General features: G+C 37.3%; 2 protein-coding genes across 2 annotated transcripts; one reads left to right on the top strand and one right to left on the bottom strand.

Annotated features, from left to right (window-relative positions):
- Positions 1-7,095: 7,095 nt before the first annotated feature.
- Positions 7,096-8,234, top strand: LOC138338019 (uncharacterized mitochondrial protein AtMg00810-like). Its single transcript, XM_069288480.1, has 2 exons — positions 7,096-7,263; positions 7,545-8,234. Exons 1-2 carry the CDS (start codon positions 7,096-7,098, stop codon positions 8,232-8,234), a joined length of 858 nt encoding a protein of 285 aa, XP_069144581.1.
- Positions 8,235-17,846: 9,612 nt separating this feature from the next.
- LOC138338018 (uncharacterized) lies at positions 17,847-18,725 on the bottom strand. The gene has a single exon (XM_069288479.1). The coding sequence runs from the start codon at positions 18,723-18,725 to the stop codon at positions 17,847-17,849; it is 879 nt and encodes a 292-aa protein (XP_069144580.1).
- Positions 18,726-27,489: the final 8,764 nt, after the last annotated feature.

Genomic DNA, 27,489 nt, shown 5'->3' with positions numbered 1-27,489 from the left:
AAAGAAGTACACAATTTTTTATTGGAAAGTTGAAAAGTCATACCCATATCTATTTGACTATCACTTCATTAAGCCGTTTGCATTTATTGTCTTAGTTCATTTTTTTAAAAATTTAATCTTACCTAATTAACTAAAAAATGCCCCCACCCCCTAAAATTGGGGATGAATTTTTTAAGCCTAACCAGCCGCCCTTTTGTGGAAGGTACCTTTGCATCGTGAACACCATTACCAGTCTCTTTAACTACGTTTGAGTCTGGGATACTTCTCTTTGCATTTTAATCCATATTTAGGTCACTCCTTGTTGTTTTAAGCCTTAAAACTTTCTAATCATATCTATTAGCTCATCACAACAATTATGCATACAACACATTGATATTCATAGGATTATACATAGAATATAACTATGATACATGTAATTTATGGTAATTGGATGCGTAAATACACCCCAAATCAACCATAAGAATTAACTAAATAGTTTACGGTTTATCCGCGATGCTTCTAAGTCAAATTAGATGATAGATATAACCTCCATGAATCATATTTTGGGCCTTAAGGTATGAATTAAACCTACCCTTGAATTACCTTTCCATTACAAGACTACTCAATTGGAAGATGATACGTACAACTTTATCTCTACAATCAACATTAGCCTACCATGCAACTAACAAATCCATAACGTTGATGACATGAAAGTCAAATATATCTAACTCAATCAAGTCATCCAGTGTAAGATTATGGAAAATTTACACAACACAATCTTGATGAAATTTTCTATCTATAATAGATTCTAAAAGCGTCGTAGATATAACAAATACTATGAGCAATAACTCTTGGTATACCCCAAACTTACTAACAACGAATGAATAATGTATGAAAGAATAGACATCATTTATCAATGCATTCACCATGAGTAAAAACAATCAATGTACTATGACGATGTCTCCAAGTCCTAGTAACTAAATAGGGTTCGAAAACACCCTTATATGTATCCTCCTCCTCTATGCTTACCGCAACCCATTCCAGACTATGGTCCAATTCTTGGGGGACAAATAATCGATGAAAAAAATCACCCAACAACTATAGGTTGGGCTATATCACCCCGATCTCTGCTCGGGCAATGTTGCATAAATTGACAATCACGCCTATACCAATAAAAAGCATCTAAACCCAGGCGTATCTACTTAGGATGTTGTCTAATGCAGTTGACACATGATGTAAATAGTGGTCTCATGGTATATGTGTGGAAATAAATCTCGGCAGCAATTAATTTTGCAGCGATACTTGTTGAAATTACAAGCCACAAATGTGAAAATTGGTAGCCACCAATGTGAAAGTTGGTAGCCACATGTGTGGAAGTAGGTAGTCAAAGTTTGGTATAAGTTTGAAAGAGTTAGGCAGCCAATTTTTTTGTTGAAATTGGCTACCATGTTATGTCATTAATTATGTAAACAAGTGTTCAAAAACTCTATAAATAGAGTAGTAATTGAACACTTGAAGATACACCAAAATAGAGAAGCAATACAAAGTAGAGAGAGTAATCCACAAACTACTTCTTAGTTTGTGAGAAAAATAGTGTGCAAGTAATATTATTGTTAGTTGTAAGAAATAAAAAGCGTTGAGTAGTAGTCTTTTTACACTACCAAGTTTTTCATCAAAACTATTGTATTACTTATTCGGGTATCATATTTACCCATTTCAATATTTGGTGTCGTTGTTACTCTCTTCCTATTGCTATTTACTTTGGACATTATCCTGGGTATGATTATCATTTTGTCTAACAACGTGATATCAGAGCCACGACAAATAATAGTCCGTTGTCGTTTCAATACTTCCATCTCACAAGAGAAAATTATGAAAAATGGTGCCTACGAATGAAAGCTATTGTTGGCTCTCAAGATATTTGGGATATTGTATACAAAGGGTATACAAGACCCGCAAATGAGGAAACTTTGCCCTCAAATGAAAATGATGTCTTGTTAAAGACAAGAAAGAAAAATCAACAGGCGTAGGAGATGAGAAAGTTAATCTTGTTGACAACAACAAAGATGAAGAGGAGTCAACACTGTTATTAACACTCAAAGAAGAATATAAAGATGATTGCAGCTCATGGTATCTTGACAATGGAGGAAGAAATCATATGTATGGCCATAAAGATAAATTTTTGGAGATAAAGAAGACCGTGAAAGGTAATGTGTCTTTTGAAGATACCTCAAAGATCCAAGTTAAAGGGATAGGTACGATTCTGATATCCTGTAAAGATGGTGGTCATAAATTGATTATCAATGTTTATTATGTGACAAAATTGAAAAGTAATATTTTGAGTTTGGTCAACTTCTTGAAAAAGGATATGATATTCATATGAAAAAAATGTATCTTTGGCTAAGAGATTCAAGGAACAACTTAATTGCTAAAGTTCATATTACAAATAATAGGTTTTTTCCTTTGAATCTTCAAACCATCGATGCAAAGTGTTTGAAGGCTAATGTGCAAGATGACTCATGGTGTTGGGATATGAGATTTGGGCACTTGAACTTTGAAGCGCTCAAATCAATGGGAGACAAGAACATGGTTGATGGGATACCGTCAATCAACCATCCAAAACAATTGTGTGAAACTTGTCTTCTTGAAAAACATGCAAGGAGGAGTTTTCCAAAAGAGACTACATCAAGAACAAGTAAGCCACTTCAACTTGTACACACTGATGTGCGTGGTCCAATCGATCCACCTTCTTTTGGTAAAATAAAATACTTCTTGCTCTTTATTGATAATTTCAGTAGAAAGACTTAGTTATACTTTTTGAAGCAAAAATCTGAAGTTTTTGTTGCCTTTAAAAATTTCAAAGCACTTGTAGAAAAGAAAGTGTATATGAAATAAAATCATTAAGGTCTGATAGAGGAGGCAAATTCACTTCAAAAGAATTTAATGACTTTTGTCAATCTCATGGAATTTGTCGCCCTCTAACGGTACCTCTTACCCCAACAAAATGGAGTTGCAGAAAGAAAGAACAGAACAATTTTTAATATGGCTAGATGTATGTTGAAAGCTAAACATCTACCAAAAGAATTTTGGGCAAAGGATGTTTCTTGTGCAATTTATTTGAGCAACAGGTCTCCAACAAGAAATTTACGAGATCAAACACCTCAAGAAGCATGGAGCAGAAGAAAGCCAAGTCTTAAGCACTTGAGAATCTTTGGGAGCATAACCTATTGTGAAATCCCGCCAATTTTCCAAGCAGAACGTCACCAGCCCGTGCAGCTTGCAGCGCATGCAAGGGAGAAGGCAGCCCACCCATCCAGGCGTACTGCAGCACAGGTAGCCTAAAGGCCCAGCGCCAGGCAGACTGCTGCACAGACGGCCCAAAAACCTGGCAGACTAAGGGGCAGAAGCGGCCTGGGCGTGCAGCAGACTAAGGGGTAGCAGCCTTGGGCATTGGAGAGGCTTGGGAGGGATTCTAGAAGTCTTCTAGAGTCTTGGGGCAGACTAGAGAAATCTAGGAGTCCTTTTGGAAGAAATCAAGACATCTTCTTGGAATAAGAAGCATGTACATAGGGACTTATATATAGCATTTATTTACTCTTAGTTTGTAGAGTAGTATAAATAGTAGGGTCAATGTATTTGTAAAGCATCCAACAATTTTGACTAATAAAGATACTAGTCCATTCTTCCAATTTTCGTCTTTGGTCTTTCTTCTTACTTCTCTTAGCGATTCAAATTGTGAAAGGCTGACTTGAGTTTGCGAGATCGTGAAAGAATCGTGAGCAAATCGTCAAGTGCCGCACGGAGTCTTGTCAGAATCAGTAGGTCCGTGACAAGTGGTATCAGAGCGAGGTAATCGTAAGAGAATGACGAACGAAGGAGACTTAGCCAGCAACACCCTAACGTTCCCACAATCGGAGGCAAGAAGAACAAGAAAGGGTAGAACAAGCAGAAGGGGAACGGAGTGATTCTGCCCCAGGTCACCCCAAGCGATCCTCCACCAACCGACCCTACATCAAGTGACGGGCAGACATCTTTTCAGCCCAATATTGTCGATGGTAGTGACGAAGACACCGACGAGGAGTCCGTGGACGTTACTATCGGAAAGGAGTGGATTTCAAGCGTCGAAATGGCAAGGCAGGCCGTTGAGATCATAGGCACGCGCTTGAACGTGACGGACAGAAATTTCAAGACCTTTGAGGAGTACTCCCTTGAAGAAGTTCTTAACATCCGAAAGGAGTTGGAGGCACGCCAGTGAGCCGAGCTCGAGACAAAGGAGGCCATTACTTCCTTAGAGTCTAGACTTAGGGAATCACTTGGCGCAGTCGAGTTGCTTAAGGCCAAGGTGGCAGCACTCGAGGAAGAAAGAGAGGTTGTTGGATCCTCATCACATGACCGGGAAAGGGAAGCCAGAGTTGAGGCGCCCAAACCACCTGTCTTCAAAGGCGTCCGTGACGCGCAATTGGTGGAGAATTTCCTTTGGCACTTGGAAAATTATTTCAAGTGTATGCGGGTTCGAAGTGATGCAAGCAAGATCAACACGGCTGTGTTGAATCTTTCGAAGTTGGCCATATTATGGTGGAAGCGTAAGGAGTCTGACATTGCAAAGGGAACATGCGTGTTAAACACATGGGAGCAGTTTCGTGTGGAGTTCAAGAAGGCGTTCTTCCCTAACAACGTTGTCTATGAGGCAAAGCGCAAGTTGAGGGAGTTGAGACAGAAGGGCAGCATACGCGCGTATGTGCGGGAGTTTACCACCCTTACATTTCAGATTCCCGACCTCAAGGACGCCGCCGCCTTGTTCTACTTCATGGATGGGCTGCAAAATTGGTCCAAAACGGAGTTGGAACGGTGGCAGGTCAGGACTATGGACGACGCCATTACACAGGCCGAAGCCTTGACAGACTTCAGGCAGGAGAAGTCTATCACTGCCGATGAGGATGACGAGGTAGGCAGTCACGATGACAGTGGGGAAGACAGTGGCGAAGGCGAGCAGCAAAGGCCACAACCAAAGAGGCGAAGCGAGGAGCAGCGGCCTCAAAGGCGTGAGACCTACAAGTCCAACGGCAAGAAACCCGGAGATCGTGGCAACACGGTAAGGGATTCCAAGGATGGTTGCTTTATTTGCAAAGGGCCGCATGGTTATAAAAGATGCCCTGAACTGAAAAGTCTTGGTGCTATCCTTCGTGAGCGGAAGGAAGAGAAAGCCCAAGAGGATGATGAAGTCGCGCAGACTAAGCAGTTGGGCTTGTTAAGCCTATGCGGAGCAGTGATTGAGCAACCATCGACGAGGCCAAGGCAAGATAAGCCAAGGCAAGCGGAGCCGAAGCATGCTGAAAAGGGACTTGTGAAGTCTATGGCGTGGGCTCAATACATTGACATCACTGTCAATGGGTAGAGTGCTCGTGTATTGGTCGATACGGGTGCGGAGGCCAATTTTGTGACCAAAACGGAAGCAACGAGGTTGGGGTTGCGTTATACTTCAAGCAACGCCCAAATCAGGACTGTCAATGCCCCACCAATTCCCATTATCGGAATTGCGCACGGGGTGAACATCACGATAGGCGGTTGGCAAGGGAAAACCAAATTTGTCGTCGCTCCTTTAGATCTTTTTGATATTGTGCTTGGGCAGAAGTTCTTCCAACAGTACCATGCCGTGATTGACCCTTATCTCCAACAATTGAAGATCATGGAGAAAGGAGGGACATTTACGATTCCGATGGTAAAGGCGCAGGCCACGGAGGGACAGGTACGTCTGACAGCCATGAAGATCGAAAGGGTCGACGTGAGGAAGGGGTTTACATCAGCAGCAACCATTGCAAGTTCGAGAGAAGACAGTGGTGCTGAGAAGACCTTGCCTCCGCAGGCAAAGAGAGTTCTGAGCAAGAACTCTGCCGTGATGAAGAAGAAGCCGCGCAGGCACTTGCCTCCGTTGAAGGAGGAAGTTTCAAAGATCGGGTCGAGAAAGGTCGGGACATTGATGAAGAAGCTGCTCGAAGGGATTGATCGAGTACGTGAGCTGATGGTCGCCCGGCAGAACTCAACGCCGATACTATCACAATGCGACACGATCGTCGCATCATGTGGTGGGGGAGATTGTGACATCCCGCCAATTTTCTAAGCAGAACGTCACCAACCCGTGCAGCTTGCAGCGCATGCAAGGGAGCAGGCAGCCCACCCATTCAGGTGGACTGCAGCATAGGCGGCCCAAAGGCCCAGCGCCAGGCAGACTGCTGCACAGGCGGCCCAAAAACCTGGCAGACTAAGGGGCAGAAGTGGCCTGGGCGTGCAACAGACCAAGGGGCAGCAGCCTTGGGCATTGGAGAGGCTTGGGAGGGATTCTAAAAGTCTTCTAGAGTCTTGGGGCAGACTAGAGAAATCTAGGAGTCTTTTTGGAAGAAATCAAGACATCTTCTTGGAATAAGAAGCATGTACATAGGGACTTTTATATAGCATTTATTTACTCTTAGTTTGTAGAGTAGTATAAATAGTAGGGTCAATGTATTTGTAAAGCATCCAACAATTTTGACTAATAAAGATACTAGTCCATTCTTCCAATTTCCGTCTCTGGTCTTTCTTCTTACTTCTCTTAGCGATCTAAATTGTGAAAGGCTGACTTGAGTTTGCGAGATCATGAAAGAATCGTGAGCAAATCGTCAAGTGCCGCACGGAGTCTTGTCAGAATCAGTAGGTCCGTGACACTATGCTCATGTTCCACATTAAGGGAGAGCTAAACCTGACGATCGGAGTGTAACATATTTGTTTGTTGGTTATGAAACAATTTCAAAAGGCTACAAATTGTACAATCCAAGCAATAACAAGGTGGTGGTGAGTCGTGATGTTGAATTTGATGAAGAAGCATCATGGAATTGGGAGACTTCGGAAGAAAAAACAGATGATTTTCTTCCACATTTCGGAGATGATGAAGAATAGGAGACCACTACACCTGCACAAGATGCAACCCCACCTCCTTCACCAGCAAATGTTTCATCTCCAACTTCTCAAGCGAGTTCAAGTGAAAGACCACATAGGATGAGGATCATCCAAGAACTCTATGATGACACAAAAGAAATTAATAATTTTGATTTTTTGTGTTGTCTCTTTGCTGATAGTGAACCAATGAATTTTGATGAAGCTGTTACAGACAAAAAGCTGAGAAAAGCCATGGAAGAGGAGATCCAGTCAATAGAGAAGAAAAACACTTGGGAGTTGACAACTCTTCCAAAGGACCATAGAGCAATTGGAGTCAAATGGATATACAAGACGAAGAAAAATGCTCTTGGAGAAGTAAAAAGATAAAAGGCAAGACTTGTGGCTAAAGGCTACAAACAAAGGCATGGCATCGACTATGAAGAAGTTTATGCGCCTGTTGCCCACTTGGAGACAATTTGTCTATTGACCTCTTTAGTGGCACAAATAAAGTAGAAGATCCATCAACTAGATGTCAAATCGACATTCTTGAATGGATATCTTGAAAAGAAGTCTATGTTACGCAACCATTGTGTTTTGTGTTAAAAAATCACGAAGATAAGGTGCTGAGGTTGAAGAAATCCTTATATGGGTTGAAGCAAGCTCCACGATCTTGGAATAGTTGCATTGACAAATACTTTCAAGACAATGGGCTTACTCGTTGTCTCCATGAATATGCTCTTTACATTAAATTTCATACTAATGGAGGTATTCTGCTTGTTTGTCTTTATGTTGATGATCTCATTCTAACGGGTAACAACCCAGTTTTATTTGAAGCTTTCAAGAAAGCTATGTCCCTTGAGTTTGAGATGACGGACGTAGGACTCATGTCATATTACTTGGGGCTAGAAGTGAAGAAAATAGAGGAAGGCATCTTCATATCTCAAGAAAGCTATACAAAGGAGATTTGGAAGAAATTCAACATGTTGGGTTGCAACCCTGTGAACACCCCAATGGAAAGTGGAACAAAATTGTCAAAGTTTCAAGATGGAGAAGAACTGGATTCCACTTTGTTCAAGAGTCTCATAGGAAGTCTGAGGTACTTGACATGTACGCGACCAGATATACACTTTGCAGTTGGAGTAGTAAGTCGCTTCATGGAATCTCCTATCTCCACTCACTTGAAGGTTGCTAAAAGAATTTTTCGCTACCTCAAAGGTAAAATCGACCTTGGGCTATTTTATTCTTCTTCTGATGACTTTAATCTTGTGGGATATTGTGATAGTGATTATGCGGGAGATGTTGATGATAGAAAAAAGCACATCAGGTTTTGTGTTTTTCTTGGGTGATTGTGTTATTTCTTGGAATTCAAAGAAACAATCAATTGTTACTCTCTCGACTTGTGAAGCTGAATATGTGACAGCAACATCATGTACGTGTCATGCTATTTGGTTGAGACGGTTATTAATGGAACTCAATTTGCCACAAATTGAAGCCACAATAATTTTGTTAATAATAAATCTGCACAAGCACTAGCAAAGAATCCAGTGTATCAGGTATCACTTTGTCCGATAATGCATTGCCAAGAAAGAGGTAAAGCTCAAGTATGTGAATCTCATGATCAAATTGCGGATATTTTTAAAAGCCTCTCAAGTTTGAAGATTGTTCAGAGATTGAGATCAAGCCTTGGAGTAAAGTATAAAAATCAAAACTAAGGGAGATAGTTGTGGAAATAAATCTTGGCAGCACTAATTTTGCAGCAATAATACTTGTTGAAATTACAAGCCACAAATGTGAAAATTGGTAGCCACCAATGTGAAAGTTGATAGCCACATTTATGGAAGTAGGTAGTCAAAGTTTGGTATAAGTTCGATAGAGTTAGGCAACCAATTTTTTTGTTGAAATTGACTATCATATTATGTCATTAATGATGTAAACAAGTGTTCAAAAAACTCTACAAATAGAGTAGTAATTGGACACTTGAAGATACACCAAAATAGAGAAGCAATAGAGAATAAAGAGAGTAATCCACAAAAATTCTTCTTAGTTTGTGAGAAAAATAGTGTGCAAGTAATATTATTGTGAGTTGTAAGAAAAAAAAGAGTGTTGCGTAATAGTCTTTTGACACTACCATGTTTTTCATCAATATTATTGTATTACTTATTCGGGTATCATATTTATCCATTTTAATATTTGGTGTCATTGTTACTCTCTTCCTATTGCTATTTAGTTTGGACATTATCATGAGTATGATAATCATTTTGTCCAACAACATGAACCCTCCTGCAACGGGAACCTAATGTCCTGAACTCTGACCCATTCAAGACTGAACAAAAAGATCATACCTATGCAATCTAAATTGAGATGGGGAACTACTAGCAGAATGGACTGTTGTTTAAGGAAATTATGTCCTGAAGTCTGCTCCCTTTCTCGATAGTGGGTATCCTAAATCTTACTTGAGAGTTCCTCAACTATCTGAGCAAGTGCTAGAATTTTGAAAATATCCATATCCTCCTATCGAGATGCTATAGTTCAATCCTTGATCAAGTTTTCCTCCAAGAATATCACATATCAATGAACTCTAGCTCTTGTCGTACTTGCAATATGAGAAGCATACCTGGACAATGAATTAAACATAAGATTATGGAAACAAGTAAACTAAAAAGAAAGGTATAATCTAAAGGAAAGTAGAAGGGAAAACAACATTAAATTTGAAAATAAGGTTAGTGGGGGGAAAAACTTAATTGTATAATTATTGTCTTAAATTGCATAGAGAAGAGTCGTCATCATTCTAATCAAAATATTTGTACTCATCTATTAGTCCATATCACAATCCAAAATGTCGATATCATAAATTGCAGGTCTCACCCCATTGATATCATGTTTGTTCAATAGTGTCAAAAAGCAGGACAAAAATTACTATGCCGATCATTTTACACGGAGACACAACCCGCTTTTGATAATTACTGCATATTTACTACGACAAAAATAACTTTTAGCGGCATTAAATATTGATATTAATAAAGACTGTTAAAGTCTTTGTCAATATTAGTCAAGTGTCGTTAGAAAATCAATGTCGCTTAAGGCTTTAGTGACATATATAGAGAGTGCTAATTGCTGCTAAAAGTACATATTTGATGATCATTTTTGATGTAGTGATTCTTGATCTAAAGCTAGCAAAAGAAGATATTTGTGAGACAAACTCAAACATCTGAACACTACTATTGATGGTCCTTGGGTCATAGGTGGAGATTTTAACTCTATTATAGAAGCATTGAGAAAAAAAGGGGGTGTACCTTTTAGATTAAATACTTGTTTTGATTTTTATCTCTTAACAAACTTAGTTTTATACACATGCGTGTTTAGCTCTATACCCTAAAGGTATTTCTCCTGATTGCTTCTCAAAACATAGACCTATAAGTTTAAGAAATTTCTCAAATAAGATTTTGTCTAAAATCATTTCTCTAAGGATTATAAGAACCAATCTGGTTTCGTTAAAGGTAGGCAAATCACGGATAATATTCTTGTTACCCAAGAAATTATCCACAATATAAGGTCTAATAATTCTAGTTGTAATGTTGTGATTAAACTAGATATGTCTAAGGCTTATGATCAATTGTCTTGGAGTTTTCTCACCTTTGGACATTTATTGAAATGGTCATAGAATTCTAGTTATAATTTTTGTTTTTGGGGACAAAGAGATTGACAAAATAGCTATCATGGAAAAACATGTGTTTGAGATTTAGAAGCTTAATAGATATTTGTCAGCTAAAACCTTCTCTTTTTTCCAAAGCCAAGTATTGCCAAAGGAGTAATCCAAACTCTAAGATAATTGCTACTAAAGATTCTATGAAAGATAAACTCAGGTAATAGTATGTTCTGGGGGTGGATAACTGGACTCAGGTAAATTCTCTATTTTCACATAATTAATCCAAATCCCAAACCTGATTATGATCAGTTTAGCACCTATTCAATATCCCATATCAATGGAAATCTTGAACTTAATCAAAGGTACTCCAATAGACACAAATGATAAAGCTATTTGGAAATTAAGTAATAATGGTTATTTCTATCGTTTTACGGCCTTTGAAAATCTGAGGTATAAATTGTTGCTTCTCCAATATACAATTATATAAGGCATCCTTGAATTTTGAGGAACAAACTTCCTATTGATTCCTCAATGTCAAGATTTAATATAAATGCAAATTCACCTCCGAGTTATTCTTCTTGCAGGATTGTCCAAAATGAAACTAATGATCATCTGTGATAGAATATATGCCTTCACTTAACAAGTAATGGACCAGGTCTCTTACTACACTAATGAATAAAAATAAAGTTAAATGCAGTAAAATCAACACGATGATTTTACGTGGAAACCTCCTTGCTTAAGGGAGTAAAACCACGACCTGTCTCACAGGATTTTCAATCGTTTTCACTAATCTTCAAAAGCAAAAGTAAAACACGATTACACCAAACGTAAATAAAGAGTTATCAATCTCACAATAAAGCAATAGTCCTCTATTGCTTAACAAGGCTAAGTAGAAAACAATCTACCCACTAAGCTATCCCACCTCGACAACCTATACTTCTAAAGCAACACACCAATTCCTTTATAGATTCAGGAATGGTTTACAGTTTAAGAACAAGAGAATGTATTCCTAAACAACTAGACGAAAAGCTCCAGATATTTCTATTGTTCTTGGAATAATTCTGCGTTTGCTTTGTGGTAGCCTTTGCAAGAGTTCTTGAAAAGTTTTTTATCAAGTTGCAAAAACTGAACAAAATGTTTAGGAAAGTGCCTTTTATATGGGCAAGTCACTTTCCTAAACCTCTTTGCCATTGGCTGGAAAAGTCACACTTTCTGACGCCATCGGGAAGTGTGCACCTACTTTCTGTATCGTCTCCAGCTGGCAATCAACTGGCTCCTCATCATGAGAGTCTGGTACCTCTACTAGGTCCCTGGGTTTGTTTCATCTACAATACCCAAGCAAGAACCCTGCAATACTCAATTAAGAAACTAGTACCTTTACAAGGTCCCCAAGTTTGTCAAATCATCAAAACTACAAATAACATTTTCCCCCTTTTTGATGATGACAAACACTGAAGCCATGATCTAAGATCCTCTCCAACTTTTTTCACCCTTTTTATATTCCCCCTCACTGTACATTCACCCTCACTGTATGTTCCCCCTCACTAAAATATCATTTAGCTACACACAGTTTTACTTCCCCCTTTTGGCATCATAAAAAAGAAATGCAGTAAACCTGTGATGTGAGCAGAAACACTGAACAAGATCAAAGTTAAAAAGCAACTAATCAGTAAGGAAAAAGCATGCACAAGAGAAGATAATTAGAACAGCACAGGAATGAATTAACCAGTACGCCATAATAACATAAATACATTAGAACCAAACTGAACATTCTTCAACACATTAAAAAGCCACAAAAAAAATCTTGACACAACGGGGGTTGTTCAACAAACTAAGAAGAGGGAGGAGGATGAGACAGGGATTGGATAACAAGAGTGAGTTGTGCATTGGCAGCATCATTGTCTTTGATGGACTTTTCCTGCAGGGCAGTTATCTTCGCCTTCAACTCAGCATTCTCTTTCTCCAGAGCTTGAACCACTGAAGAACCAGGTCCCTCACTTTGTGCAGTAAGCAGTTCTGCTTTGAGTGTCTTAGAAATCACAGCAGCAAACTCAGAAGAGCAAGTTCTACCCAGTACAGACCCGGTCCCCTCTCTAGGCACCCTGAAAATTTTGCTCAACACACCATCATCTAAAAATATATCAATGTTATTTACTCGTGTGAGGATTCTCCCATCGTCCTTGAATTGAATATTATAGTAAAATTCACGCACTTCTTTTTCATGGAGAATGGGGGATTTCCTGTTTAACAAGTGTAACCAATATTGGATCTCAACCATATCGTGAAGAGAGTCCATGCCAGGAAGAGTTATGATCCCCATATCAAACACTCTTCCTGCCAAAACAGCTTGGTTTCTCAGAATGTCAACCACCTCCTGCATGTTGACAATCTCAACTTTCCTGGCTTGGGAACCAGGTCCCTGTGACCGCTTTCTCTTTTTCTCAGATCTTTTCCCTTTTGACTTTGTTTTTTCAACCTTCTCTGTAGCCTTTCCCTTCTTCTTCTCTAACCTCTTTTTCTTAATTTTCTTTTCCACTTCTTCTCCAGACAACTCAACCACATTAGCTTCAGGTAATTTAAAATTTGATACCTTGAAGGTTCTTGCACTTCTAACTGCAGTAGTAGAACGTGCACTCGCCTACAAGGCATCAGCCATCAACTTTTGAGTAGCAGACCTAGTAGTAGGTCGTCTCCTAGGGGCCTCTTCTACAAACTTCTCTTTTCCTTTTCTAGATTTTTCCCTTTCTCTCCTCTCAACCTTCCATTTTAAAGGTTCTTCCTCGCTTGCAGAGTAAAAGGAATACAAGGAAGATTACCTGTCCAAATCAGGGGTCTTATCAAAGATAGGTTGAGTGGGTCTTACCTCTTCTCCTTCCAAGACTTCAGTATGCTCTGCCCTTGCTTCTTCTCGCATCATGGCCAAGCTTTCAATCACGAGCTCTTCACTCGCTGCCAAAATGTTGGACTCAAAAGCCTTGTGCTTGGGTAGATCCCCTTCAAACATATTGTCAGGAAACATGTCTTGAAACGAACCAGGTCCGGTAGGCACGACAGAACTATTTAGATCTATGGCGAAAAAGAGGTTATCAGGGGTGTCTTGTTGAGAACTGGAAGAAGGAGGAAGTCTAGCTTGTGTATTGGTCGGAGATAGAAAGCAAGAAGCTCGATTTCACTGAGAGCATTCAACATTTGTTTGGAAGAGGATGAAGGAGAAGACATGGTTTTCACACTAGAAAGTATTTTTCTTTGAATCAGCGAAGAGAAGAAAAAGAAGAAGAAATTTTCCTTTTGATATTTTGCTAAAACCCTTCGTGAACAGGAAAAAGGAGTTAAGAAACAGATGAGAGTTTCAAAAAGAAGTAAGGGTATTTAAAGAAAGTAAAAAGGTGCCAGGTCCGTGATTGGATGCGTCGTTTGAGAGATAAACGATGGGACTGATCAGTCAGAGTAACCGATGGCTGACACATGGCATTATCAACGGTCATATTATTTCAGTTTCAATTTAATGTATAAATGCTAACCTGGACAGGCACCAGGTACCATAGCACAGTTAAGTTTCATTCCTCAGTTGTTCTAGTTGCTTCTCTTGCTAAGCAGGTCCTCACTGAAAGTACACCTACAGAAGGTACAAAAAAGGGATCCTTTGTTCAGATATTTAAAATTCACACAAAGGATACCTGCACTGCAATTTTAGCCATCAAGGGAGTTCAACTGTTGGAGGCTTATAGCATCACTTGGAGATCAACATCCCCAACTTCAATCGATTTCTTTCAAATTGATCCTTGCTGAGGGCTTTGGTAAAGATATATGCAATTTGCTCCTCCGTTGGACAGTAAGTAAGCACAATATTTCCCTTCTCAACATTATCTCTCAAAAAGTGATGTCTAACATCAATATGCTTAGTTCTCTTATGGTGGACTGGATTCTTTCCCATACTAACAACACTTGTGTTATCACATATAAGAGGAATTGCTTTGATGTGAATCCTAAAATCCTCCAAGTGTTGCCTGATCCACAACAACTGAGAACAGCAAGCTGCAACAGCTACATATTCTACTTCAACACTTGAAAGAGCCACAGAGTTTTGCTTCTTGGTACCCTAAGAGATAAGTGATGATCCAAGGAAATGATCCATTCCAGAGGTACTCTTCCTGTCAACTTGATAACCTGCAAAATCAGCATCTGCAAAACCAACCAGATCAAAAGTGTCACCTGCAGGATAGAAGAGAACCAGGTCCCCTGTTTTCTTCAAGTATCTGAGAATACGTTTTGCAGCCTTCAGGTGTGAATCACGAGGACATGCTTGAAACCTGGCACACATTCCAACACTATACACAATATCAAGTCTGCTAGCAGTCAGATATAACAAGGAGCCAATGATTCCTCTGTACATTGTCTGATTCACAAGAGGATCAGATTCTTCTACTATCATCTTGGAATTTGTTCCCATAAGAGTATCAATGGGTTTAGAATCAAACATATTGAATTTCATCAGCAACTCTTTGATGTACTTCTCCTGGATTGAAATCCCATTTGATGATTGCTTGATTTGCAGACCCAGGAAGAATGTCAACTAATCCATCATGCTCATTTCAAACTCCTTTCCCATTAAAGATGAGAATTCTTCACACAAATGTTTTGAAGTAGCTCCCAAAATTATGTCATCTACATAAATTTGAATGATAAGCAGTTATTATTCTCTTTTTAATAAGAACAAAGTATTGTCTATCTTGCCTCGTTTGAAACCATTCTTCAGTAAAAACTTTGACAACCTTTCATACCATGCTCTTGGATCCTGCTTCAGACCATATAGTGCCTTATTCAATCTGAACACATGATTTGTTAGCTCTGCATCTTCAAAACCAGGAGGTTGCTTGAAAAACACCTCCTCTTTGAGATCTCCATTCAGAAAAGCACTCTTCACATCCAATTGATACAACTTGAATCCTATAAATGCAGCAAAAGATATTAAAATTCTAATAGCTTCCATTCTGGCAACAGGTGCAAAGGTCTCATCATAGTCTATTCCTTCTTCTTGATTGTATCCTTGCACCACCAACCTGGATTTATTTCTAGTAATCACTCCATTTTCATCAAGTTTGTTTCTGAAAACCCATCTAGTTCCTATAACTGTTCTGCCTTCAGGTCGAGGAACCAGGTACCATACCTTGCTTCTTTCAAACTGATGAAGTTCTTCTTGCATATAGTTGATCCAGTCTGCTTCACTTAATGTTTCTTTCACATTCTTTGGCTCAACAAATGATATGAATGCTGAGAATGCAACTAGATTTCTTGTTTTTGATCTAGTATGAATTCCAGAATTCAAAGGAGAAATGAGATTATCAAGAGGATGTGATGAACTATGCTTCCATCCTGACCTTGGAGCAGACTGACTTGGCTGATCTGCATGTTCTTCTTCATCAAGAGTGAGATCATTTTCTGGGGAGTCTGATGTACTTTGACTGGAATTTTGAGTAGTACCAGGTACCATATCATCCTTTTCAACCTCAGCAGTCTCTTCAGGTAGACTATGATTTTGATCATCACAGTCATTGTTCAGTTGTTGATCTGCACCAGCTTCACCTCCCTCAGACTTCTTTGATTTGAGCATTTTCATCACATCATCATCATCATTTGATCCATCATTCTTCAAGCTTCCATCTTCATCAAATACAACATGAATGATTTCTTCAATGCATTGAGTTCGTTTGTTGAATATTCTGTAAGCCTTGCTGGATGAAGAATATCCAACAAACACTCCTTCATCACTTCTGGCATCAAATTTTCCCAGATCATCCTTCCCATTATTCAGCACAAAACATCTGCATACAAATACTCTAAGATAGCTCAGCATTGGCTTTCTGTTGTTGAGCAGCTCATATGGAGTCTTGTTCAAAATAGCTCTTATTAGACACTTGTTAGTAACATGACATGCTGTGTTAACAACTTCATCCCAGAAACTTTAAGGAAGATTTGATTCAATAATCATAGTTCTGGCAATATTTACCAAGGTTATGTTCTTTCTTTCCACTACTCTATTTTGTTGAGGAGTTCTTGGAGCAGAGAAATTATGGCTCGTACCATTTTTCATGCAGAATCTATCCAGTGTTGAGTTCTCAAACTCTGTGCCATGATCAGATTGAATGCTGCAAATAACTTGATTCAATTTGGTTTGAATCATTTTGAAGAATGTCACCAACTCTTCAGCTGTGTCTGCCTTTGTTCTCAAGAATGTCGTCTAGGTGTATCTTGAGTAATCATCAACAATCACCAAAATGTACTTATTGCCATTTATGCTTTGAACCTTTAAGGGTCCACACAAGTCCATGTGAAGCAGCTCTAGTGTTCTTGATGATGTTACCTGATTTTTGGGGTTAAAAGATGATCTGATCTGTTTTACTTTAACACAAGCTTTACAGATCTTATTTTCAGCAAACTTCAGTTTAGGCAAACCTCGGACCAGGTCCTTAGTATTCAGTTTGTTCAATAAAGATGAGCTTACATGCCCTAGCCTACGATGCCAGAGATCATTTTTCTCATTCTGAGCACTAAGACAGCTTAAGTCATCTCCATGAGACGTTTCTAAGCTTGCCACATACATATTTTTACTTCTGTGTGCAGTGAGAATTACCTTGTTTGTAGTTAGACTCACCACAGTGCATTTCTCAGAAGTAAATTTGACCTCATTTCCTTTGTCACAGATTTGTGACACACTCAACAAACTGTACTTCAACCCATCCACATGATAAACATTGTCAATTGAATCTTCAAGAGACCTTCCTACTTTGCCAACTCCCAAAATGTACCCCTTCTTGCCATCACCAAATGAGACACCTCCTCCTTAGAGTGTCTTGAGTGAGAGGAAGTTTTTTACATCACCATTCATATGCTTAGAGCATCCACTATCAATATACCAACATTGACTGTTGCTCCTCTCACTCACCTGCACCAAGAGTCACTTGTTTAGCTTGGGAACCCATTTCAGCTTGAGTTCCCAGTAGGCAGAAAAAGGAGTGATTAGATTGTATTTAGTCCAATATGGTAGATTTTGTAGCTTTCTAACAAAGGACATAGGAGCAGGGACAAATTGTTTCTTTGAAAAACTGTGAGTTGGCACATGCTTTGAAGGACTAGGTCTCTCTTTTGGTACATTTTGCCTTTTAGCATAATCAGAGATCCTTTCACAGGAGTTTCTCCAGCTAGAACACTCACCCTTCAGATGTCCATTCATACCACAGTGAAGACATAACAGATTGTCAAGTACAAACACATACTTACTGTGAGAGTTATAAGGGGGAGTAATGTTCAGACTTCATAGTCCTTTCTTATTGAAATTACTCTCATTTGTTGCATTTGACAGTAACTTTGAGGATTTTGTCCACTTAAGGGATTTTTTAAGTTCTTCCTTAAGTTTTACAATATCCTGTTCTAATTTGTTACTCTTTTCAAGTGATAGACCAAGTTTTTTCTCAGAGTTTTTCAATTTCTCTTGAATTTCAGCTTGCAAACCATCTGACATTCCATTCAATTTTTCAGCTTCTTCAGTAATCTGGTTCAACTGGTTCTTACGTTCAGAGTTATTTGACTCTAGAGACACCATTCTTGACATTTTCTGTTCAAGTTTAACTTTGTTTTCTGTCAAACTGTCAAGTTCAGCATTCATGGTGTCTCTTTCAGATTTTAACTCTATCACTGAATCAATCATGACTTTTCCCAAAGTTCTCAATTTTTTAAGAGAATATTTATCCAAGTCATTTTTCATATCTAGAAGAGTTACCTGATTGTCCTCTTCTTCATCTTCTGTGTGGGCCATGAGAGCAAACATTTCATTGAAGACAGTTTCCTCCTCATGTACAACAACCATGGACACATCTTTTGTCTCATCAGGGTCTTCTGAATCACTTGAGGAATCACCCCATGCAGCAAGAGCCTTTTTGACAACCAAGTCTGCAGCAGCTTTTCTGTCTCTCTTGCCAAGTACCAGGTCCCTTCTATTGTCTTTATCACTTCTTGGTTTTTGGTAATCCTTGCTTTCATCCTTGAGCAAAGAACACTCTCTGATGAAGTGCCCAGCTTTTCCACACTTGTAGCAAGTATCACCTTGAGCAACATTTCGAGTACCATTTGTTCCCTTTTTATAAACTTTGTTTTTCCTCACAATTTTTTGAAATATGCTAATGAGATATGCCATATCATCATCACTGGAATCTTCATTTGATTTATACTTCTACATCAATGACTTGTCCTTCTTATATTCCTTCTTTGATAAGTCATAATTCCAATTCATCTCATGAGTCTTCAAGTTACCAATCAAAGCATCCATAGTCAGCACCTTCAAATCATTGGCTTCTGTAATGGCATCAACCTTGCTCTCCCAAGTCTTTGGAAGAATTTGAAGCACTTTTTTGACCTGTTTGGTCATGCTTATGGGTTCACCCAGACTTCGCAGCTCATTTGTAATGGAAGAAAACTTGGTGAACATGTCATGTATTGTTTCTCCTTCCTTCATTTTAAAGTTCTCATATCGTGAGGTAAGCATGTCAATTTTAGATTCTTTAACTTGTTCAGTTCCTTCATGTGCAGTCTTTAAGCAGTCCCAAATTTCTTTAGCAGACTCACAGGCTGACACTCTGTTGTACTCATCAGGTCCTATCCCACAGACAAGAAGAGTTTTAGCTTTGTACCCCTTTTCAATTTTTTTTCCTGTTAGCTTCATCATATATCTGCCTAGGCTTTGGAACAGTAATAGTCTTCTCTCCATCCTTTTCTTCCATCATTGGAACAAATGGTCCACCTAGTACAATATCCCATAACTCGCTATCTTCAGCAATGAGGTAGTCATGCATTCTAACTTTCCACCAACTGTATAAATGTCTATTGAAATGAGGAGGTCTGTTTGACGACTGACCTTCTTCGAGGTTAAGTGGGCCTGCCATCCTAGAGCAAATTTCACTTCCTTGGTGTTAACCAAAAAGATAGTGCCCGCTCTGATACCACCTGATAGAATATATGCCTTCACTTAACAAGTAATGGACCAGGTTCCTTACTACACTAATGAATAAAAAGAAAGTTAAATGCAGTAAAATCAACACGATGATTTTACGTGGAAACCTCCTTGCTTAAGGGAGTAAAACCACGACCTGTCTCACAGGATTTTCAATCATTTTCACTAATCTTCAAAAGCAAAAGTAAAACACGATTTCACCAAACGTAAGAAAGAGTTATCAATCTCACAATTAAGCAATAGTCCTCTATTTCTTAACAAGCCTAAGTAGAAAACAATCTACCCACTAAGCTATCCCACCTGGACAATCTAGACTTCTAAAGCAACACACCAATTCCTTTATAGATTAAGGATTGGTTTACAGTTTAAGAACAAGAGAATGTATTCCTAAACAACTAGACAAAAAGCTCCAGATATTTCTGTTGTTCTTGGAATAATTGTCTTTGCTTTGTGGTAGCCTTTGCAAGAGTTCTTGAAAGGTTTTTATCAAGTCGCAAAAACTGAACAAAATGTTTAGGAAAGTGTCTTTTATATGGCAAGTCACTCTCCTAAACCTCTTTGCCATTGGCTGGAAAAGTCACACTTTCTGACGCCATCGGGAAGTGTGAACCTACTTTCTGTACCGTCTCCAGCTGGCAATCAACTGGCTCCTCATCATGAGAGCCTGGTACCTCTACTAGGTCCCTGGGTTTGTTTCATCTATAATACTCAAGCAAGAACCCTGCAATACTCACTTAAGAACTGGTACCTTTACAAGGTCCCCAAGTTTGTCAAATCATCAAAACTACAAATAACAATCTATTTGCAGTTAGTGTCATGGCCAAGCAAACCTTGTCCCAAATATATAGACCACTTGGTTTCAATATCACAGCAAACACATTCAACTCAATTGTACGTGTGACAATGGTGGAGGAAAAATCGATTCAAAAAACAACCTCCACAAATATATTTTTCTCATCACTCCTATTATGGCATGTTGGGAAATCAGAGATACGAAAAGAAAAAAGCTACTTCTTCTAACATATGCTTCAAATTATTTTTCAGGTTAAAACAACTATTGGAAAGAAGTTCAAATTCGTAGATTACACCTGGAATTGGAGCAAAGTATATCTTATGGAGGAAAACTTTAAATTGGAATCACAAGCAGGATTATATACTGAGGAACAATCTTAATGGAAATAATTGGAAGCTCAACACTGTACCAATATGAGTTACGTGAGAAACCAAAACAAAGCTAGAGCGGGAGGAATTGTTAGAAATAGAATAGGGGACATAATTATAGCTTTCTCATACCCTAGTCAATGCTACACTAGCAATTATAGTGAGGCTCAAATAGTTTTAATTGGTATCTCTTGGTGTCTTGATCAATAGTTTGAAGCGTTGGAGGTAGATCTGGATTCTCAAGTAGTGGTTCAAATGATAAATGGGAGTTGTAAACCACCTTGGAGAATCCACAACCTCATTGAAGACATCAAGAATAAGATTGCTCAAAGAAACATAATTGTAAAGCATTGTTATAGGATAGGAAATGAAGTTGTAGATTCTCTTACTAAGTATGCTACTACTATATAAGAGCCGATCATTAACTCTTCTGGCACTGCGTCCCTCCTAAATTCATTTGCTCGCTTGTTTCTTCTGTGTGTTACATTGTAGTTGTTTTATTTGGATGCATCACATGGGAGATTAATGACTTAAGATCCTTTTCTGATCATAAACTCTATTAGGATATTTTTTGTATTCTATGATGTAAAAGGAGGTTAGGTTTGATGCCCCCCTCCAACTTATATATTTGTTATTTTATATGTAGTGAATGTAGGACATTTTGTGGAGAATGTTCATATTTTATTTAGCTACTTAAGTTCACTTGAAATGATTACAATTATCAACTACATCATTATTTATACTACTCAAAATAGAAACAAAAAAATCTTGCACGATTAACTAGATATATGTATTACAAATTCTAAAACACTTCTTGAGAAACTAAGAGAAAATATTGAAATACTAAACATCAAGGTGTGAATGCATTAATTCCAACACTCCCCTTAATGCATTTGCTTGAAAATTCCAATGTCTTCTCGAAGATGATAAAACTTTTCACTTGGAAGTGTTGTGGTGAAGATATCAACAAGTTATTCTCTCGTCTGACAATGATTGTAACTGAATTTTGCCTTTCTCTTGTATTTTTGAATATCTCCTTTTTGATTGAGTTTCATTTTGCAAATCCACTTTAGACTTACAACTTCTCTCTCTTTGGGTATACTCACACAATCCCAAGTATTATTTTTCTCAATCTTCCAAATTTTTTCCCCAAGGCTTTCTTCGAAACATCATGCTTTATTGTCTCCTCACAATTTTCTTTCTTTACACCAACAAAGTTGTATCGTTGATAAATGTCACTCGACATTTTTATACCTCTTAAAAGTGATTCTTCATCATATGGGTATGAGATTTCTCCTCATTGAGGGACTTCTTCCTGTTCCTTGTCCTCTTCTTGATTTGATACATCTAAAGATATGATAGTAGTATTATCTACCTTATTCTTAGTATGTATCTCAAAAATATTTGAAACCATGTCTTTTTGATTTATAAACTTCAAACCATAAAAATTCAAGTGACCAAATTTTTCGTGCCAAAGCCATAAATTATCTACAATTTCATTTTTGAATGCATTGTAAAGGAAATTTTCTTTTTATCATCTCTACTTCAACAATGACTTGAATTGACTTAATTTTATCATAAATCTTGCAATAATTATCTCTAAACACAAGAGAATAACCATTTTCCATGAATTGACCAACACTAAGCAAATTTTCTTCCAATTTAGGAACATAAAACACATTATGAATTTGTTTACCATTCCCTTTTATGTTGATTGAAATGGTATTTTTACTCTTTGCATCAACTAAGGCCACATTCCCCATTCTCACTTTAATAGTGATGCTACTATTAATTGAGATGAAAACTTTTCCATCTCTAGTCATGTGATTGCTACAACCATATCAGTATACCATTCATTACTTTTTGCTGAAAGATTACATTGAGAAGCAAATAAAAGATTTTCGTCCATTTCTTCCTCCTGATCTTTAGAGAAATATGTTTGCTCCTATTGCTTGTACCAACAATCATTCTATATGTGGCCAATTTGTTTTTGCAAAAGTTACGTCGGAGCTTGCCTTTATGTCAATTTTTTTCTGCATTGTGATTAATCCTTTTGCAGATTTTACAAAAAAAAACTAGTAATTTTCTGACATTTTTCTTCAACCTTTTTAGAAGAATCATCATGATCCTGCATCTTTTTTGGATTGTAATTCTTTTTTGTTAATCTTTTGAGAAATTTTGAGAATTCTCATTTGTTATAGACTGAAAAATCGTCTCTTTGGGTTGATTTTCACGAAAAAACCTTCGTTTCTAGTGTACACGAAATGATCCGACTAGAAAGATTTTTCGTCTTCTTAGTGATATCAAGAATGTACTCATACTTTTCTGTGACACTAATTATAATCTTTTTCACAACTTGTTGGTCATACGTTGTATCACCATGGTTTCTCATTTCATTAACAATATTCATGACTCTTGTGCAGTATTCATCTATTTTTTCAGATTTTATCATCTTTAAATTTTGAAACTCTTTTCTAATAGTTTGAAGATTTATAGTGTGTACCTTTTTGTCACCATACACTTCGATTTCTGAAGACTACCAAGTTTGTCTTGAAGTCTCACAAGTAGCAATTTTTGCAAAATATGCGCTTGAGACTCCTATTTGGATTTTGCTTAAGGCTTTTGTATCTTGACGGTACTTAGGCTCAAGATTTTTCATCTTTGCTACTGAAAGTTCACCATTGTTTTCTGGATCTTGATAATCATTTACAACAATAGTCCACAAACCTTCAGCTTTTAGATGTGTTCTCATTCTTATTTTCTAGTATTGAAAATCGATTCCATAAAAAAATGGAGTAAGAACAACTTAAGAATCAACACCTTCATTTGATTTGGATGCCATATTTTTTTTTTGCTTCACCTAACCCCAGATTAAGAACAAAAATTTGATCTTGATACCAATTTGTAGGAAATATAGAAGGAGAATACTATCTTTTAGAGAATGTTCAAGTTTTATATAGGATACTTAAGATCACTTGAGACGATTACAGTCATCAACTTCATCACTATTTATACTACTCAAAATAAAAAACAAAAAGTCTTGGACAATTAACTAGATACATGTATCACAAATTACTAGATACATGTATTGCAACATTCTGAAGACTTCTTGAAAAAATAAGAGACAATATTGAAATACTAAACATCAAGGTGTGAATTCATTAATTCTAACAATGAAATGTATATGGTAGGGTTCTTGCCAAAAATAAAAAAAAAAGAAGAAATCTCACAGTTTAGTACTTTGACTTATTGGGTAATAAAATAATGGAATGCTTATGGTTTGTCATGTGCTAAATGAGAGTGAGTGTGTTTGATTATATCATGACCCCAATTGGTCATACATATCTGTATGATGAGTGAGAAGGGGATTTCTTTAATGGTGAAGGCACTTGATAGTAAGAATTGGTGAATTAATGACTACATTAGTTGCATATAGGCATGCAGACCAGTGATAGGACCCCCTTCTCCCCAATACGTCTCCCACCGCACCCCCTATGTTATAAATCTACAGTTGACCAAGTGAAAGCAAAGCCTAACAATGATTTAGATTTTGACTCTTCTATTATGTATAGTTCATGAGATAGACATTTATTAGGGTTACACATTATCATTAGAAGTTAGGGACTATGATTATAATAGAGTTTTCATTAAGTCTTTGATACAAGCTACTTTAGAAGATTATCGTTGGATTATCGTTGAATGAACAAGGTACTCTTGCAGGAATTGAGTTAATCAATGATTTAGTTTACTTTCTTGCAACTTTATGTTCTTTAGTTGTTTATATTACTTTTAATTATTCGTATAGCAAAAAAATTCATAACAAGGGCAATGGAACTTAGAGTAGGAACAAGGATAATGGATTCTTTATATTAATAAATTCTTCTCATGAAAGGGGTTATTACTGTGTATTAAGATTCTTCTGTAAGTATATTTTTTTAATGATTGCAAACATCAAGAACTAGTATGTACTATGACTTGCTTAATAAAAGAAGTTAAGATTATGAAAAAAGATAATTAACATGTATGAACAAATTAATTCAACACCCAAGTGCCAGCAAAGACTTGGGGTGATGTTCTCTTAATTGGGATGGGAGGCTTTAGGAGACTAATGAATTCATCAGTGTTGCACAATGAACATATCAACATGATGATTGATGATAAATTATCTTTTTATATCTAAGAACCTCACTCTTAAATTAGTGACTGCAAAGACATTCAGTAATATGGTTTATTTAATAATTTCCCATTAAAACCCCCAACTAAAATAGTTGCAGCTGACACATTAAGATTCACTAATTTAGCAACTCTGCTTTGGGTTCACCCAAGTAACACATCATTACTACTTAAAAACCCTTAATTCCACACAATATGCCTATTAAGTACAACATTATTTCATAATGAAAATTACGAGAAATACATATACAATTGACTCTATTAAATTCCCAAGTTCACTTTTATACTCACAACAGTGAATCATGGACATGTGTTAAATCATTATAAAAACACTGGTGAAGAGTCTTATATGCTCGAAATGGGTACGATCTGTGATGAATATCAACAACAAAATTGTGTCAAAATTCCTGATTACATGCTGTTGACACCCAATTTTGGCCTAACTTTTTTAAAAATTCATAATTTTGGGCCACAATGCTAAGACCGTCAATTGAGCCCATTTTGTGTTTTTTATTGAAGTTATTAACTAGGTCAAAAAGGTGGGGGGGGGGGGAGGAATTTTCAGAAAAGAAAAGAAAACCCTAAAAAAAACTCTCCCTCTTCTCCTCTCTTCTATCTCCTCCATTCTCTCTTTCGTCCCTTGCTCTCCCAGTAGCCCCTTTCCTTTTATCCCTTCCTCTCCAGCAGCCCCTTCCCCTTCCTTCAAACACCCCCCAGCCGCTCTCTCACCCTCCCTCTTCCTCTTCTCCCTTCCCCCTCCATCTCCCGTGGTCCCTTTCCTTTTCCTCTCCCCTTCCCCTTCTCTCACTCCTTTTTCCCTCTTCCAGCCGCCTTCTTCTTTCTTCCTCCCCTTCTCACTCCTCCAGCCACCACCCAATCGTTCCTCAATAAAAAACCAACAAAACCCCAAACCCCCATCTCCTTCTCCCTCCAACCAGCCATCACCCATATCGCCACTCTCCCGCAAAAATGGCTCCAAAGAAGGGTGTTGCAGTAGCAGCAAAGTAGGAGGCGACGGAAGACGATATAAAGAGAGAGTCGGCGGTGAATTTTGAGAAAGCACGAGGGCAAAGTGGAAGATGAAGCGTATGAGGAAATTGAAAAGGAAGCGCAGAAAGATGCCTACTGTGGTTACTTGGTTGAAACTGCTGCTTTTTATCATCGTTGTCCATCTCTGTGGCAGCTCCAAAGAATGGAGGTTGTCCGTTGTTTGAAGCTGTGCATTAGTTAATTTACTATGTTCTATGAAGGAGCTTAGTTTTAGTTTTAAGCATTGATAGTAACAATGTTGGTTTGTTGAGTTTTGAGTTTAGCGGAAGAGATGGAGATGATGATTCCGGGTTGGTATAGAGAACGGGTTTGAGTTTTTGAATCGGAATTGGATTGATGTAATGGCTTTGATTGGAAGAGAAATCTGGATTTGGCATCTTCGTCTAAGAACTCCATTGACAAACGAAAAGGTCAGTCGTCTAATGTTTACTTTTTTCTTATTTTACAAAACTTATACTATGTTTTCATTTTTTTAAAAAAAATTTGTGGTTGTTTACATTAAGTAGTTTTATTCTTGCTCTGTTTATCTGTTTTGTTTTTTTGGTTGTGATGTTCACTTAGTTATATTAATGGGTAATTTCATATTCATAGTTAAAAGTTTATAATTTGTTTGTGTTCAATTCTTTTAATTCTCTATTGGTGGGTTATAATTATTAACTAATTGGTTTTAGTTTTATTTTGTTATTAATAAAAATGATAGATATGCTATTGCTAGAATCCTTTCTTTTGTTCATTTGTGTTACTTTTATCATATCTTATTTAAGTTTTCAGATTTAAAATTTATATGCTAATATAATATGCATGGTCATTAATTATTTGGGGGTTGGAGATATTTTTCTTTCATTTTAATGTTCGATTTTATCACTCATGCGATTACTTTTTTTTTTTTGCAAAGTTTATAAAAAATTTTCCGGTAATGCTTTGACTATATATGAGGTTACTTTATTGATGTTATTAATTATTTACTTTTGATGTTGCCATAAAACTTTCTTATTCACTGTTAATGGTTTACTTGTTATTGTTTATTCTTAATATTTGTTGGTATAAAAATTATACTTGGTGCTAAACCAACGAAGTTGTTTCTTTTTGTTGTTGAGTCTTTTAGAGTTGTTATAGTTAGCTTTCAATGGGAAATATTTTTCAAGGTCAATATTAGGATTATTTTGATTATTTCTTGCTTTTAATTGTTTTGTTAACTTAATATTGAGGGAAGAAATTTTTAAAAGGGCCGATGAAAAATCTATCCGTCAGGTTTAGAGGCCTTTTCATTTTGAAAGACCAAAATTTAATTGAAGTTAATATTTTTAGTGTTAAAGTGGCCAATGAAAAATCTATCCGTCGGGTTTAGAGGCCTTTCCCATTTTAAAAGAAGGAAATTTAATTTAATGTTTATATATAATTTTAGTTGTTGGAATTGGCCGATGAAGAAATTACCGTCGATTTCAAGGCCTCCCATGTTATTAAGACGGATTTTTATTTTTAGTTATTATTTGGTTTATTCAATTTTAATCATATTTATTCTTTACTAACACTTTTACTAAGTGTGTTTACAGGTACCTGGAGGTGC

The sequence above is a fragment of the Solanum lycopersicum genome, chromosome 8, assembly GCF_036512215.1.
Source record: "Solanum lycopersicum chromosome 8, SLM_r2.1".
NCBI lineage: Eukaryota > Viridiplantae > Streptophyta > Magnoliopsida > Solanales > Solanaceae > Solanum > Solanum lycopersicum.
Note: the sequence above shows the minus strand (reverse complement) of the source record. Positions and strands in the feature narration are given on the sequence as shown.

What these genes read in the sequence shown, in the direction of transcription:
- LOC138338019 (XM_069288480.1), top strand. Translation starts at nt 7,096, where the DNA reads ATGAATTTTGATGAAGCTGTTACAGACAAAAAGCTGAGAAAAGCCATG. An exon ending in AGAAAAATGCTCTTGGAGAA is followed by an intron (nt 7,264 to 7,544) that starts GTAAAAAGATAA and finishes TATGGGTTGAAG; the next exon opens with CAAGCTCCACGATCTTGGAA.
- LOC138338018 (XM_069288479.1), bottom strand. Translation starts at nt 18,725, where the DNA reads ATGGCATATCTCATTAGCATATTTCAAAAAATTGTGAGGAAAAACAAA.